Source organism: Alosa pseudoharengus, unplaced genomic scaffold (assembly GCF_046254945.1).
Source record: "Alosa pseudoharengus isolate Yale_2024_CS ecotype anadromous, Long Island Sound unplaced genomic scaffold, YU_APseudo_1.1 YU_APseudo_1.1_scf_2, whole genome shotgun sequence".
Taxonomy (NCBI): Eukaryota; Metazoa; Chordata; class Actinopteri; order Clupeiformes; family Clupeidae; genus Alosa; species Alosa pseudoharengus.
Window position 1 is genome coordinate 8,166,551 of NW_027468663.1, and position 14,683 is coordinate 8,181,233.

Here is a 14,683-nt window from a genome sequence, read left to right on the forward strand (position 1 = left end):
ACTTGGTTGGAGTTTAATTGTGTGTGTGTCTATGTGTGTGTGTGTGTGTGTGTCTCTGTTTGTGTGTGTGTGTGTGCGTGCACGCACATGCTTGAAGCGGGATCGGTCAGGATGTGTGCAAAGAGTGTAGACTAAGACACTGCCACTGCAGAATCCTCTTAATCTAACCCCATCTAATCAAGGAGAGAGGAGACCACCCCACAATTGCACACACACAGAGACAGACAGACAGTCAGACAGATGCACACACACACACTTCTGTCCATATACGTGGTGCTTGCTTGCTTCTCCATCAGGCTTTCATTGACTTGAACTGGACAAGCCCAATCAGCGGAGCCACAGCACACACACTGGAGCTCAAACAGACTCACAGACAGGGCGCCCACTCCCTCTAATCTGAACCACACCAGAGGCTGAAACATGCCGTGCAAAACCCTTGCAGCGACTCTGCAGTAATGAGCAAACTAAACAAGCAAGCCACAAAACAAAACAAACAAACAAACAAACAAGCGTGCAAGACAGTCAGAGCATGCAGCACGGCAGGACATTGCACACACACACACACACACACTCACACAGAGAGAGAGAGAGAGAGAGAGAGAGAGAGAGATGGGCATGCCTAAAAAGCAGTAGCTGATGGCAGATCTGGGATGACAGCCTCAGTAGGGCTGCTTCAGTCTATTTATAGCTGGGGAACATAAGCTGGGGTGACTGACCAAACAATAAACTGGCCACTACAATAAGACACATGCACTATACATAAGGAACCAGCAGGACCATATATTGCAAAGGAGCTACCGGCTTCAAGAATAGAATCAAATAGAATAGAATGGAATGAAATGGAATAAAAAGCAAAGCACTGAAATGATTTAAATGTTAATCTGCTAAAATGGCAGTCCTGCCTACGTCTAGTGTATGTGAGAATAAGATGCAGATGATAGAGAACATCTATAATCAATAATCAGGAGAGGGGGAGAGGTGCCCTAATCCTAATTAGGCAGGGTTTAGGGGGAGATTAACAACCTGTGTACCTATCACAAACAACCACGGGACAACCAACCTACCTGGAAGCCAAATTACAGAGAAAACAAGCCTTACAGAAAAGGGGAAGCTGGCTACCCTCTCTCTCTCACACAGCCCCCCCCCCCTTTTGTTGGTTGGTTGCTTGCAGACTATTTCCCCTTTTCCGATTTCACTTCTTAGTGCATGTCTGAACTTGCCTTCCCTCTATACTTCAATCCAGTCAGCACTAAGAACAACTGCAACAAGACAACAGCCCACTGCTGTGATCAAATGTAAGCTGTCTCTCCATCCGACACAATATACTCCAAATTCATTCCCAATCGTGCCCAGCCTCCCATTCTTGTCGCTTGCTGATGGGGATATGTGATAAAAGGAATCGACAAAGGGTGCTCATGGGAAACTGTCATGGCTTCTTAAATTAAAACAGTTCCCATGGTGACAGATTAGCAAGAAACCTGAGTGTCTGTGGCCCAGCACAGTAAACAGCAGCAGTTCCCAGTGAGGTTAGAGAAAGGAGATTATTCTCTCTTGCGCTCTCTCTTGCTCACTCTCCCTTTCAAGCTGTGCCTGTGTGAGAAGCAGCCACCTTCAGCCTGTAGTTTCAAGGGAGGCGGCGTATTGATGGTTGCTATAAATAGAAGCCACCTTGGTAAGCCTCAGCAAGAAGGCATATTTGACAGACAGCTGTGTGTGTCTGTCCCAATCTCAGACATTCAAATCCATAAAAACATATTTATTCACAATGCTATTAATGCAAACTGATTCTGATTAAAAGGCATCTTTCAGTGTTGGGCGAGGCTATTTGATTAGCATTTGACTATAATAAAAACTGCATCCCTGTGTTTCCTTGAAGCTTAATGAGGCAGCACATTTCCTCATCTTGAATCTACTGTCTGTTGATTACTTGTGCACATGATCACTCCTACCATCTATTTGTGTAGAGTAGGTCTGTCTTTTGTTAACAGACTGTAGCTGTGGGTCATAGGCTAAGCCCTGGGTGTCCTCCCCTGGACATCTGCCATGGCCTGGTCATAGACTGGCAGAAAGGACTGCACTTGCTCCTGTGCGGTCTGTCCAGATTGCTTTTCTTTAAGTCTGGGACTGATTAACACATCTGGCCACGGGCACTGATCCTTGGGCACATTTATTAAGCCCCATAGTGGAGAACACAGAGAACCCTGGCAGGGCATACATACTACAGGCCATAGTAGATAGACCTCTAAACTATATTCCACACTGAACCACTTTACATCAAGCAAAGAGCTCTTTTGTGAATCAGGAAGGGATCATCTAGCATAATATTTATTCACACCCGCTTGTGACGCCACAATGGATCGATATTTATGATATGCAACCTTTCACATGGCCAAGAAGTCATATTTGACCAAGATGACCTTGCACGGACGAGCAAGAGAGATAAAATACAAATGTACAAATATGTGTGTTGAGACATATTTTCTTTAGTTTCAGAGCATCTAGTCTTAGGTTGAGCCACGCCTCTCGTTTAAATTTAAATCAGATGCCTTGTTCCATCGGCCCCTCTTTCTTTCTCGCCTGGAGGAGCGAAGGGATATTCACAAAGCCCCAAGGCAGAAAAAAAATCACTTCATTACCTCACTCATCAGTGGGTCACACTGTAGGCTACTCTCATCACCCCCACCCCTGCTCCTTTTTGCTCATCTCCACAGCAGTGTTCCCTGAATGAGCTGCCATTATTCCTTGAGTACAAGGGGTCATACTCATACAGCCTATCACCACAGGACTGCAGCAACTATATTGTTCAATATTTCTAGGACATTTATCACAGCCATGCTAAGTTATCATATGCTACTATGCACCCATTGGTTTGTCCACTGGAGCATTCATTCAATTTGAACTAATGTATTCAAAATAAGTAGAAATTGCAGCGACTTCCCGGTGTGCTATGTATCATTAAGTGCTGAAAGAACATTGCTCTCTGTCACTTGAGATAATAAGGTGCATGTTCATATATTAAATGAAATAAAGGACCTTAGATATTCATCTACGTAAGCAACCGTTGCAATTACCACATCTAAATTCAAAGCGGTTAAGCTAGGATCAACTCTACAGACCTCAATTATAATCATTACATTGACGTAGCACTACTGTTAAGCAATACCATAAAATAACAGCTTCAAACTCATTTTGATGCTAAACTGACTTACAATATGCAGAAAGGAGTCTATGACATTGATTGTACGTTCCCAGAACGCTTAGTATGCAACATTGTAGTCATGGGTAGGAGGCATTGTTCCTTTGTTCCTTGTTTAGAGATGAATTGATAAAATTGTCAAAAAGTGGAATTTCTACACTGTTACTTTAAGACAACTACATGAACTACATGACTCCATAACATGACATAATTGATTCATTTTGACATTATCAGTAGCATAACAATACACATTAGCATAAACAATAAAATAGATAAATGACATACCGATAATATTTTCCAACAATGATATAAGATTACCAAATTCACACAGTTCATGCAAGGAAACACATCTCTAAGTTCTTTATTAGGATTCCAGATAAAGGATACACTGTCTCCCAAAGCATCATGCTGAGTCCTGAGTGTTATATGTGTTAAGTTTGTATTAATGTGTAATGAGTGTGTTTGCATTTAATTTCAGCTGAAGTGAAACACAGTAGTGATGCATAGCTATGCTTCCTAGACAGTGACGTAAACAACATGTAGTTTGGATTGCGTTCGGATTTCATTGCACACTGAAGAGACTGTTCAGTTCATTAAAGAAGAATGTTATGAAATATGCATGCTAGATTTGGTCAAAGCTTGGTCCATCCCTTCTCCAATAAACAGTTAATATCATAGACCCTTGGAGCATGTTGAAAGACACCAATAGTGCTTCTGGACATAAAATTACATACCACACAGAGACGTGCCATAGCTTGACCACGAGGAGATCAAGGAGACATCAAGTAGAAGTGAGAGTATAAGTGACAAGAGACAAGGAAGGGTGTCACTTGAATTGAACTTACAGAGCCATTGTGTCAATCATCACCTCAGAGCACATTCAGAGAGAGTCGGAATATTGCAACCTGTGAGAATTGTGCGTACACAGCCAAAAAAAAAGAAAAAGTTATATATATATAAAGGCAATATTGGCACTTTGGTCACCTCCTTAGACCAGTATAGAGATCCTCCAGTTTTTACTAAGGTTTGGAATGTAACAGAATGATCCGGACATAGAAACGTAGCAGTGTGAAAGGATCCCCACCCCCTCCTCTTAATCTCCTGGGGTTTTGGTACTCAGAAAGCCTCCATGGCTTCCTCTGTCATTCCATTTGTTATCAATTCATATCGTTCCTCCATTACACAAAGTGCTCCATACAATGTTTGGTTAATCAAGTAAGAGTAAGGCAATAACTGTAAACTGCTTTGAAAATGCATTGTTTTTATGTAACTAGCCATTGCATGGCATTTAAAGCTGCACTACCTGGCTGATCCCTTGCATATCCCATGCACAGATAATGACACACTTTGCTTTGTCACTTCCAGACTGATTGTTGAAGCTCTCAGTACGTACCATCCTTACAAGTCACCCTGCGAACTGAGTGGGTCTAACCACCTAGCTATGGCAGACTTTTTAATCTCCCTTTGCAGAAGCAGCACTTGAAAATCATGACTGTTAATATCCTGTGAATAGTCTCTAATGCACAGTCTGCACTGATATACAACATAAGAGTAGCAGTGTAAAACTAGAAGGCACCAAAACGCGTCCCGGCACCTATGATAAGAGATGACAGCATTAAACGTAATGTGACAGTAGCAGCTCATGTGAGATGACAGCTGTTCCCTCATTCACCCTACAAAAAATAAATACAGCTCTACATATTACATTTTATCACACTACAAACCCACTGTTAAACCCCTCTACCACAGTCCCACATCGCATTCAAGTTAAGGCCACGAAATAGAAGCTATTCCTAAAACTGGAGAATGTCTCCAATGACAAAATTGGCAAAGTCTGATGAATAAGGCAGTTGAAATAGCTTTCCAGTTGTCCAGAGAGACGAGGCATATTTGTGCAGCTCCAGTGACCATGAGGGGTCAATGTCCTCTGGCTTCAGGTGCGTGAGTCGTCAGATGACCTCCGACTCATGACGTGCTAGGGCAAGAGGCAGCGTTGTTCCGCATGGCCCTCGAATGTGATGTCTGTAAACAGCCAATTGCGACAAGGACTAACAGTAAGGTTTTGCCAATGGTCATTGTGCTAAATGTACAACACACAAGTCTATGAAGATCTCTGCAAATATCTTTTACAACTACATTTTACAAATGCTATTGGATTGATTTCCTTGTATGGAAATGTTTGTAATGCGTTTGGAGTGTTTGTTGTTAGGCTGTTAAAAGTGAAATTTCTCTGCTAACCAGTGACCCGTTTGCTGTATTAGAGATTGATGTTAATACTTGACTGAAATTTGGCCTATATCAAAACCAGTAATAGCCATTAGAATAATCTAAATTCAGCCCCTTTTTTCAATATCACATGTTTACAAGATAATACACAATGTTTTAATGTTCCACTTATGTTTTCTGCTATTAAATCAAGTTGTATTGATATGCTGTGTTGAGGAGGTATCTACCAGTATAAAAAATGTTTGGGAAAGTACCAGGGGAAGTTTGTTGTAAGTTTGATGTAAGTTTGAAAGTACCAAGGGACAGTTTGTTGATAATATGAGCCTGTGGGCAGGAGTGTGACCACTATATTTTTTCCTTGTGTTTAATACTATCAGCTATGGTCATTCTACTGATGTAGCCATATGACCTACTGATCACTTGCTACATGAACAGAGTGTAGAAAGAACTCCACCTCGGGGGGCCAGATAACTCACGTGAAGTAGGTGGTTTTGGGGGTGATGTTGGTGTTGAATTCGACCACGGGAATTCTCCGTGATGCCACCTGTGGGCCAAACATCGCCGCCGGGTACACCACTGAGGACGTGCCCACCTGAGCAGAAGGCAAAGAACCGCTGACAATCACTACACACCTTCACAGTCACACCATCAGATATTTCACACCAAAACTATCTTTCACAGCCCTTGACCCTGTGGAATTTTTGTACGAACCAAACAATTTAATACCATATATGTGCCATACAATTTAACATACCTTATTTTTATTTGCTGCTATTATTTTATATTAATTACAGTGCATGAAAATGCACTGTTCTGCTATCCAAAGTCTTCTTCTTCTTCTTCTTTTTATTATTCTTCTAATCAAAATTTCTGCGTCTAATTCAGCTTCAACCGTTTAACGTAGAAACTTCATTCAAACTTTGTAACGTAGGTCTTAAAGGTGCCCTGTACAACGTTTTCAGTTGTTTGTTAAAAAAATCAACATTTCCCATTCATAAATGTGGCAAAAAACAAGCTTATTTTTCTCCATAGACGTTGCATTGGCACTATGACATCACAATGGGCTAATAAAACTGATTGGCACCTGTATCAACTGCCAGTTGCTCAACAAGGCCAACTCTCTCTGTGTCTCTCCATTCTACAAGAATACAGTATAAGGCAGATTCCATCCAACTTTCTATCCATTCATCTTCCTCAAACCATTCACTCATCCACCCATTAAACTATCTATCAACATCCATTAAACAATCTGCCTATCAACATCCATTAAACTTTCTCTCTATCAACATCCATTACACTATCTACATTCAACTTCTACATCTACATTGTCTCAGGCTTTAAGCATACAATCGGGCTCTCTTAAGACTACAGATCCTGTTCAACTGTTTCCTTTGCCCACTACTGTTTCAAAACAAAAGTTCTCAGTACAGTAATTCCCTATTAAATAATTAAAAAATTTAAACTATCCAACTATTTAACTGTTCAGCCATTCTAACTCTCAGTTGTCATCAACTATAACTTGTGCCAACTGTTTCCTCTGCCCACAACTGTTTCAAAATAAAAGTCCTCACTACAATAATTCACTATTAAATAATTTAACTGTTTAAACTACTGCTTAAAGGTGCCATGTGTAATGTCCGCCAAAAATCTAATTATACTCCACATTCCATAAAAGATGGGGGCAGTATACCTCCAGAAAGTGAGCTGGTTTACCCTAGAGTAACAACCGAGACACGTGTATTGCAGTTTGGCTAGCGGTTATGTTGTCCGCATATTGCCTCCCATGGCCGAAACTGGTATTATGACACCTGTCAGGCTGTGGCTAGTAATTTAGCATGCTAATTCAGGTTGATATCTCTGCAGCACTATACCTTGTTATTTTTTTAATGACATCATCGCCCTTATTTCTTCTCATTCATTTGATGCGTGTAGCTCATCTTTTGGATATTTTTACCTCAATTCTTACACATGGCACCTTTAACTATACTGCTAGGGATGGGCATTGTTAAGAAATTATCAATATCGATGCCATTGTCGAGTCTGCTTATCGATGCGATTCCTTATCGATTCCGGTACCATTTGCTGAACACTTATAGGATGGCTTTGAGAGTTGTTGGCTTTGAATGTCTAATTTAAAGTGGTTTTAGAGAATGAATACCAAGTGTGCAATATCAATACAGAAGTTGAATGCTTTAAAATGTTCTAAATTTTGCATACTGTGACGTCGTGCTGCGACGTGGGAATGGACAGAACGGAACGCTCGGAATCTTTAGTGAAATCGTTAACGTGTGTACGATTCCGATGGATCGGAACATTTGGAACCGGTTCCAAACCAGAACCTGGAACCGATTCCCAAGCCTTCTGCTGTTCCAACTGTCAGTTGTCATCAACTATGACTCCCGCCAACCGTTTCCTCTGCCCACAAATGTTTCCAAATAAAAGTTTGTTTTGCATTTTATGTTAATATATGTTTTGCATTTTTATGCACTGATAATTCCTCGGAATTACATTTTCTAGTTGATATTAATGTACTATGTACAATCAGTGACCATGTCCATTTGTAAACACACTGGGTCTATCAGTTTCATATTCACTAGCGATCTGTGCTTGGCCATGCACTACCTCTCTACTAGTGCCCACTCATCCTGTGTTTGCCTGCAGGGGTGCTTAACCCGGGTCATGTGGTGCATGCAGAGAGAGTGTTTGAGTGTGTGTGTGTGTGTGTGTGTAAGACTCACCACCAGGCAGAGGTCACACATGTCTAGCTCCTTCTCCACCTGCGTCAGAACATTGGAGTCCAGGGTCTCTCCAAACCAGACCACATCAGGTCGCAGCAGACCATTGCAGCCACTGTCCTCGCACCTGCCTCACCACAGGACAGAATCAGTCACACGGTGTTCAGTAGTCCCCACTCGCCCACAGGACAGAATCAGTCACACACACACAAACACAACACGCTGTTTAGTAGTCCTCTCTCCCTCACATAACACTCAGATCTGGCTTCTCCACTGAACAAACCTATCAGGCGGATGATGCTTTGTGCACTCTTCTGTTTAGAAGGGATTCAGGTTAAATGTTCATCAAATTCTTACTTCCCCGAATGTTTGTTCAAGACTATGTAAATCCCATTTTAGGGCAGATTATTTAGCCAGTTGGTAAACATCACATAACACATTTTTTTAATGAGGGCTGTGGTTTGATATGAGCACTCTGCCTTGCTGTAGCTGCCGGTGGCGCTTTAATAAACCACACACGTTCTGAGAAACCCTCCCACTGCGGCCATTACATTCACTTTAAAGGATAAACAGTGTGGAATATGACTGCTCTTTAAACTGACCCCCTCCCAGCTAAACACAGCATTCACACAACGGTGCCATCTTGTGGACTTCTACGGTACTGCATGTTCCCCTTCAACTTGTGAAGCAGCATTCCTTCTGTGGTCAGGGCTGCCGTACAATGCACAGACAGAAAAAAAAAACATCTTCATTGTCCTTAGAGAACAACATGACACATCAGCAGCTAAGGAAATGTTCTTCGATCACTCATATATGGACTGGCTTATGTACCTGGGCAAATCATTGACAGGAATGCGGGCATCACTGGTTTCTGGGTCAGGTGCACTGGGGTTTCAATACAAACACAAAACAAACAAACAAACAAAATAAATAAATAAACGAGACACATCAAGAAATGACCAGTGTTGTTGATGCATATGTGGTGTATCGAGTGAGTGAGGCGCTGTTGCAGTGTACCCTTTGCCCAGCAGCGCCGGACAGATGGGGCTCTTGTGATTGGCTTTTATACTTCCACAGCTGATACAGCGGGTCTTGAACAAATTACCTGAATTAGAACAAGAGAGAAGAGACATGGTGTCAACTCTCTTTAGTTTGAGCCTTATCTCTGCATGTAATTTATGAAAGAATCAGTATCAAAATCAAGACAACCCCCATATAGATACATTTTGGAATATTATGTGCTAGAAATTTCACTGGAAAGAATGTCACAGCAGTCACAACATTACACATCTTCCTGATGATATTCAGGTATGTTAATGAATGCAGTACAATAATTAGCATGTTTTATCAGCGTGTTCATTGCACTGTGATTCTCAGTGCACCTCGGGGTGTGTGTGGGGGGGTGTACTGTAATGTATTCAGCCCAGTTTGGTGTGTGCGTGTGTGTGGGGGGGTGTACTGTAATGTATTCAGCACAGTTTGGAGAAGGCTAAGTCGAGAGGAAAGAAGTAGCACAAAGCAAGACCACACCACCATGCTTTACATAATCTCGCCGTTAAAAATAATTTGTGTTACAAAATGGTGACAAGAATAATTACATCTTATACAAACTGGTGGTACACAGTAAGGACAGGCAGCGGTTTAATGCTACTATGATCATGCCAATGCTGATGATATTGTTGTGGGATCACCTGACTGAGGAAGTGTATAGTTTAGTGGGTGAAAGGTGACAAGTCATTATGACAAAGAGCCAAAAAAAGTTTGTTTAAAAGGGAAGGGTTTTAAAATGAATACAGGAAAAGAAAAACAACTCTAACATTTCTACTTCTTTTTCAGCCAGGCTAACAATGGGCTTCCTCTTAGCATCCATACCATGGATCTCTAGCACGTGTTTGGAGCCAGCTCTGGTGTGGAGTTCGTCGATGTTCTGGGTGATGACCACCACGGAGCGGCCCTGCTTGCTGAGGCGCGCCTCGCACTCGGCGATGGCGTAGTGTGCCGGGTTGGGGATCTTGCTCAGGGCCACCTCGCGCCGGTGATGGTAGAACTCCCAGACGCGGGACGGGTCCCTAGAGAAGGCCTCTGGAGTGGCCAGGTCCTGAGAGGGAGGGAGAGAAGGCACAAGGCCCATCAAGATGAAGGGTCAAGAGCGATAGAAAAAAAGTGCTGGGTCCAGAACAGAACTGTGAGGGCCTGCTAGAGATGGTGCCAAGGGATGAAGAGGATGTGCAATCCTGATATGAAAGATCACCTCCAACTGTAATTAATACATTCTCTTTTATTACTGCCATTTTGGTGCAGCAGAGGCAGCAGGGGCCTACTGGTTAGCGCTTCGGACTTGTAACTGGAGGGTTGCCAGTTCGTACCCCGACCAGTAGGAACGGCTGAAGTGGCCTTGAGCAAGGCACCTAACCCCTCACTGCTCCCCGAGCGCCGCTGTAGCAGGCAGCTCACTGCGTCGGGATTAGTATCTGCTTCACCTCACTGTGTGTTCACTGTGTGCTGAGTGTGTTTTACTAATTTGGGATAAATGCAGAGACCAAATTTCCCTCACAGGATCAAAAGAGTATATATACATACTATACAAGTGTTTCCCATACATTGACTTATTTGTGGCGGCCCACCACAATATCAACACACACAACACATTCAATAAGCAGTGATATTCATATTGACACTATGAAAGTAACAGTTTCATTTAAAACTGGTGAAGAGATGCTTGGAAATATTACTGAGGGGGTTCAACAGAGCAGGTGGTGGGGTGGTGGGGGGGGAAGGTGATGACAGCAAGACACTTGCAGAGTCTCTGATCTCTGCTCTCGCAAATGGAAGCATCTGCACAGCTGCGGGTGTCTAACAGCATTGACTTGGGATGGATGGATGAGCCTGGTGTTGCACAAGTTGTTATTGCAAGCTCATGGATCATTGACGGGATCAGCGCGGAGGAAAATAACCACGCAGCCTTACTCAACACTGACACACAGATAAAACATAAACTTTGACCAATCCACTGACGACAAAACAAGACCTTTGATGGTGGTCTGACATCCTTCATGTATGATGAGTTGAAGAAAATGTCTTGCCCTAGTCAATATTTACCCCCAGTCACAGTCAAGGTCACTTCATAACTGGTGAGGCTTTCACGAGTAATAAATGTCAAGATTTCAGCTGGTTAAAACAGAAGCCAAACTATCAAATTGACTGAGCAGCATTTTAAATCACTTCGCTATTTAACATCTGAGCCTGTATTCACAATGCATTTCATCTTACTGCTAAAAGTACTCCTAAATCACACTACCAGTTTCTAACTAAGAGTTTTCTCGTACTGTAAATGCTATTCAAAATCACTAGGCTTTTGAGACCAACTTTTAGTATGGAAAATGTCATCTCCTTAGATTATCATGCACGAGCTTGCTTGCAGTGACCACTGTGATTGGCTGATGAGTGACAGCCTGTAGTGGTGATTAGACACATGCTACATGAGAACCCCAAAGGACAGAGATAAATAGACAGAAATGACAGGCTACTAATTGATTGACACAGCATCTTTGCAATGTATTAAATGGATCTGTGTGAAGACATGTCTACATACATAGAAAGTAATTCAATTTGATTTACAATAAATATTTACATTTAGTTTACATTTCGAAAAACGAAAGGAAAGGCCAGCGTTATTGCATCCTTTATAAACTGCATAATTATTTCTTCACCAATGAGATCACCAATGCACCACCTGATACCAGCAACATAACTAATGGTCATTGGGCCTTTTTCATAACTACGCCCCCGCCAAAGACAAAGAAAAAATAAATCAAACGTGTCAGACAGGGGGTGGTGTGTAGGAACAACTGTCTGATAGTTCGGGCATGTCCATCTTCTCACCTGTGCTTTCCATTTCCGCCAGAGGCCCCCAGCACCCCTGAAGGTGGGAATACCACTTTCGGCACTGACACCTGCCCCTGTGATGATGGCGATGTGCTTGGCCTCAGAGAACACCTCCCGGAACTTGGCCATGTCTGCAAGAGCAAAATGAGAGGTTTAGAATGGCCTCTTGTTGTTGTTTAGAATGGCCTCTTGTTGTTGTTTAGAATGGCCTCTTGTTGTTGTTTAGAATGGCCTCTTGTTGTTGTTGTTGTTGTGGTAGTCTGGATTTTGGCTAAGCAATCTTGTGTATTCAATTCATAATTATATTAAGGCTTTTTGCCTTTATTCAGATAGGACAGTGAAAGTGACAGCAAGCAAGTGGGAGAGAGAGAGAGAGAGAGAGATGGGGTGGTGGTATGGACAGTGCAGCCACTTGCACAACAGCTTCCAAAGTATTCGGTAATCTTTGGATTTTTGAAACAGACATTCAAAATGCCACCAGCAATCACAAAATGTTGTGACATCTACCTAATACTTTACCAAAGATAAAGAACATAGTGATAGCCTGATAGTGATTTTGACATCAATTAGGGTAATGATGAAACCATGGGCAAAGTCTCTATCTAATCCCAGCCCAAAGTATGGTTACTGTACAGGCCAACAATAGCCAACATGGAAATCATCCCGTTGAGAGCTAAACCCTGCATGTTCCATCACATGTTAGAAAAGGGCTATGCACCTCATCCATTCAATTCCATTCCATAGAGCTTTAATGTCATGACAAAAATACACTTTGTATTGCCAAAAAAATTCTACTTAAACAAGGTAGTGAGTATATTCATTCATGAAACCTGTAAGTGACAAGATAACCTCTAGTACTGTAGGAAATAGATGGACACCTGAATTGTACCGCACCATCTCGACCAAAGGCCTTGAGGAAGGTGGACGGGCCCTGACTGCATCACTCAACCGAGGAGCTAGGGACCTGGAGGCAAGGTGGCAAAGGAGCATTTGGGATGATTCCAAGCTGCTGAAATCAAACAAATAATGAAGCATTCAGTTTATTTTTCAAACAGATCCACTGTGTTCATACAACAGTTTCATGATCAGGTTTAAACAGATGTCTTATTAAACCTGTTTATTAGCACCTCAATATCCATTCATTTAATTTCACATCATTTTTACTCCAACAGTGCGGCAGATAATACACGTCAAATGCACTAGACCAGGGGTCGGCAACCTTTTCTCTTAAAAGGGCCATTTTAGACCAGAAATAAAAAAATAAATCTGTTTGGGCCCGCAAATATATCGGAGGCATTTTAAAGAAATCAGTTTAAACATCTATCTTTATTAGCCTTAGGCATATGGCATTACTCATCATACTCTACATATGCTGTACAGTATAATATTTTCACAAACTGTTAATGTGTTAGGACAGCTTGAAACTTAACGACTATATGAAATTGTTAGAAATATTTTATCACTTCCATTTTTGGAGAAAGCCAGGGAGCCACTAGAGAGGAGCTAAAGGGCTGCATGTGGCCCTTGGGCCGCAGCTGCCTTCCCCTGCACTAGACACTGGTACATATCAGCTAAATTCAATAAATCGGTATTTTGTATCGGAGGTTACAGTGTAGGCCTACAGCGCAATGCTATTCTTTGTCATGATTATTTTGACATTCACTTCCACTGGAACTACATGAGCTGTTTGCTAAAGATAAGTTACTGGCGCCAGCATTTCCCGTTTCGTTTAGGCTACAGAGTAAACTAAAATGTTATAAGGCCGGCTCTTATTTCGTGATTGTGGTATAGCAGGTTATAAATAGCGATTATAAAACGCCTTTAGGAGTGTGGTTGGTGCCTTACACACAGTCGGCCGTAAACTCGTCATGGGGATGTCTCAACAGGTTAGCCATATGCCCATTGCAATGCCATGCGTGCAAGATTAGGTAACTTGTCAAAACAATTACATTGGGAAGAAAAAATGCAAAGTACGCAATGCAAGCAGCACGCTGTAGTTGTTCCGTCTCACAGTTCGAGGTTAACACTTTAGCTAGCTATCGTTAGCTGTAACGTCAAAACTGACAGTGAACTAGGCTACCACCACCACGGAAGAAAATAATCCTCCAAGATGAACTAAACCTGCTAGTAGCCGCCTACACTATAAACTGCACTAACACGTGCTATGTCATTTTAGCTTTTATCAACGGCAAACATTTCCCACTTAAGTACACTTACCTTCCCTATTAGATGTTCCTTAATTAGATCTAGAGCCTCAGTTTGAAAACTTTATGAGCCAGTCAGTAAATGTGTGTTTACTGTATTTTATCTTGGAATGCCGTAAACATGGTAATCATGTCGTGAATCGTTGTATTCTGATACAAGTGAAGTTTAGAATGAAATAGCAAATGCTGAGTGGGCCACCTGCTGGTCAGTAGTGAGTATCGCAAAGGAAACCATGCAGTGAATTGTTCTGTGCCATAGGAATGAGTGATCATGGTCATCACTGATACAATCAATAGTAAGTAGGCCTAAGTAAGTACATTTTATTTATAAAGCACATTTAAACACAGCATAAACTGACCAAAGTGATGTACAGTGGATAACTAAAGATAAAGACTAAGACAAATAATACAGAAAAACACACTGGACCAATAGTCAT

General features: G+C 41.9%; 1 protein-coding gene across 2 annotated transcripts; it reads right to left on the minus strand.

Annotated features, from left to right (window-relative positions):
* Window positions 1-3,541: 3,541 nt before the first annotated feature.
* On the minus strand, window positions 3,542-14,390 carry LOC143133725 (NAD-dependent protein deacylase sirtuin-5, mitochondrial-like). Of its 2 annotated transcripts, none has more exons than XM_076293563.1 (9): window positions 14,260-14,390; window positions 12,921-13,048; window positions 12,040-12,173; window positions 10,030-10,255; window positions 9,175-9,262; window positions 8,989-9,042; window positions 8,161-8,284; window positions 5,899-6,014; window positions 3,542-5,218 (listed from the first exon to the last, which is right to left on the minus strand). In XM_076293563.1, exons 2-9 carry the CDS (start codon window positions 13,030-13,032, stop codon window positions 5,146-5,148), a joined length of 927 nt encoding a protein of 308 aa, XP_076149678.1. In that variant the 5' UTR covers window positions 13,033-13,048; window positions 14,260-14,390; the 3' UTR covers window positions 3,542-5,145. The 2 variants fall into 2 exon arrangements, with proteins under 2 accessions (XP_076149678.1, XP_076149677.1); XM_076293562.1 differs by having other exon boundaries at window positions 12,921-13,051.
* Between the last annotated feature and the right edge of the window lie 293 nt (window positions 14,391-14,683).

Bases quoted from the DNA above. Each gene is read 5' to 3' on its own strand.
- LOC143133725 (XM_076293563.1), bottom strand. From the start codon at position 13,032: ATGCTCCTTTGCCACCTTGCCTCCAGGTCCCTAGCTCCTCGGTTGAGT. The intron at 9,263-10,029 runs GTATGGATGCTA...GTTCTAATTCAG, and splicing joins ACACGTGCTAGAGATCCATG to GTAATTTGTTCAAGACCCGC. The intron at 5,219-5,898 runs GTGAGTTATCTG...GGCTGTTTACAG, and splicing joins CCCAAAACCACCTACTTCAC to ACATCACATTCGAGGGCCAT.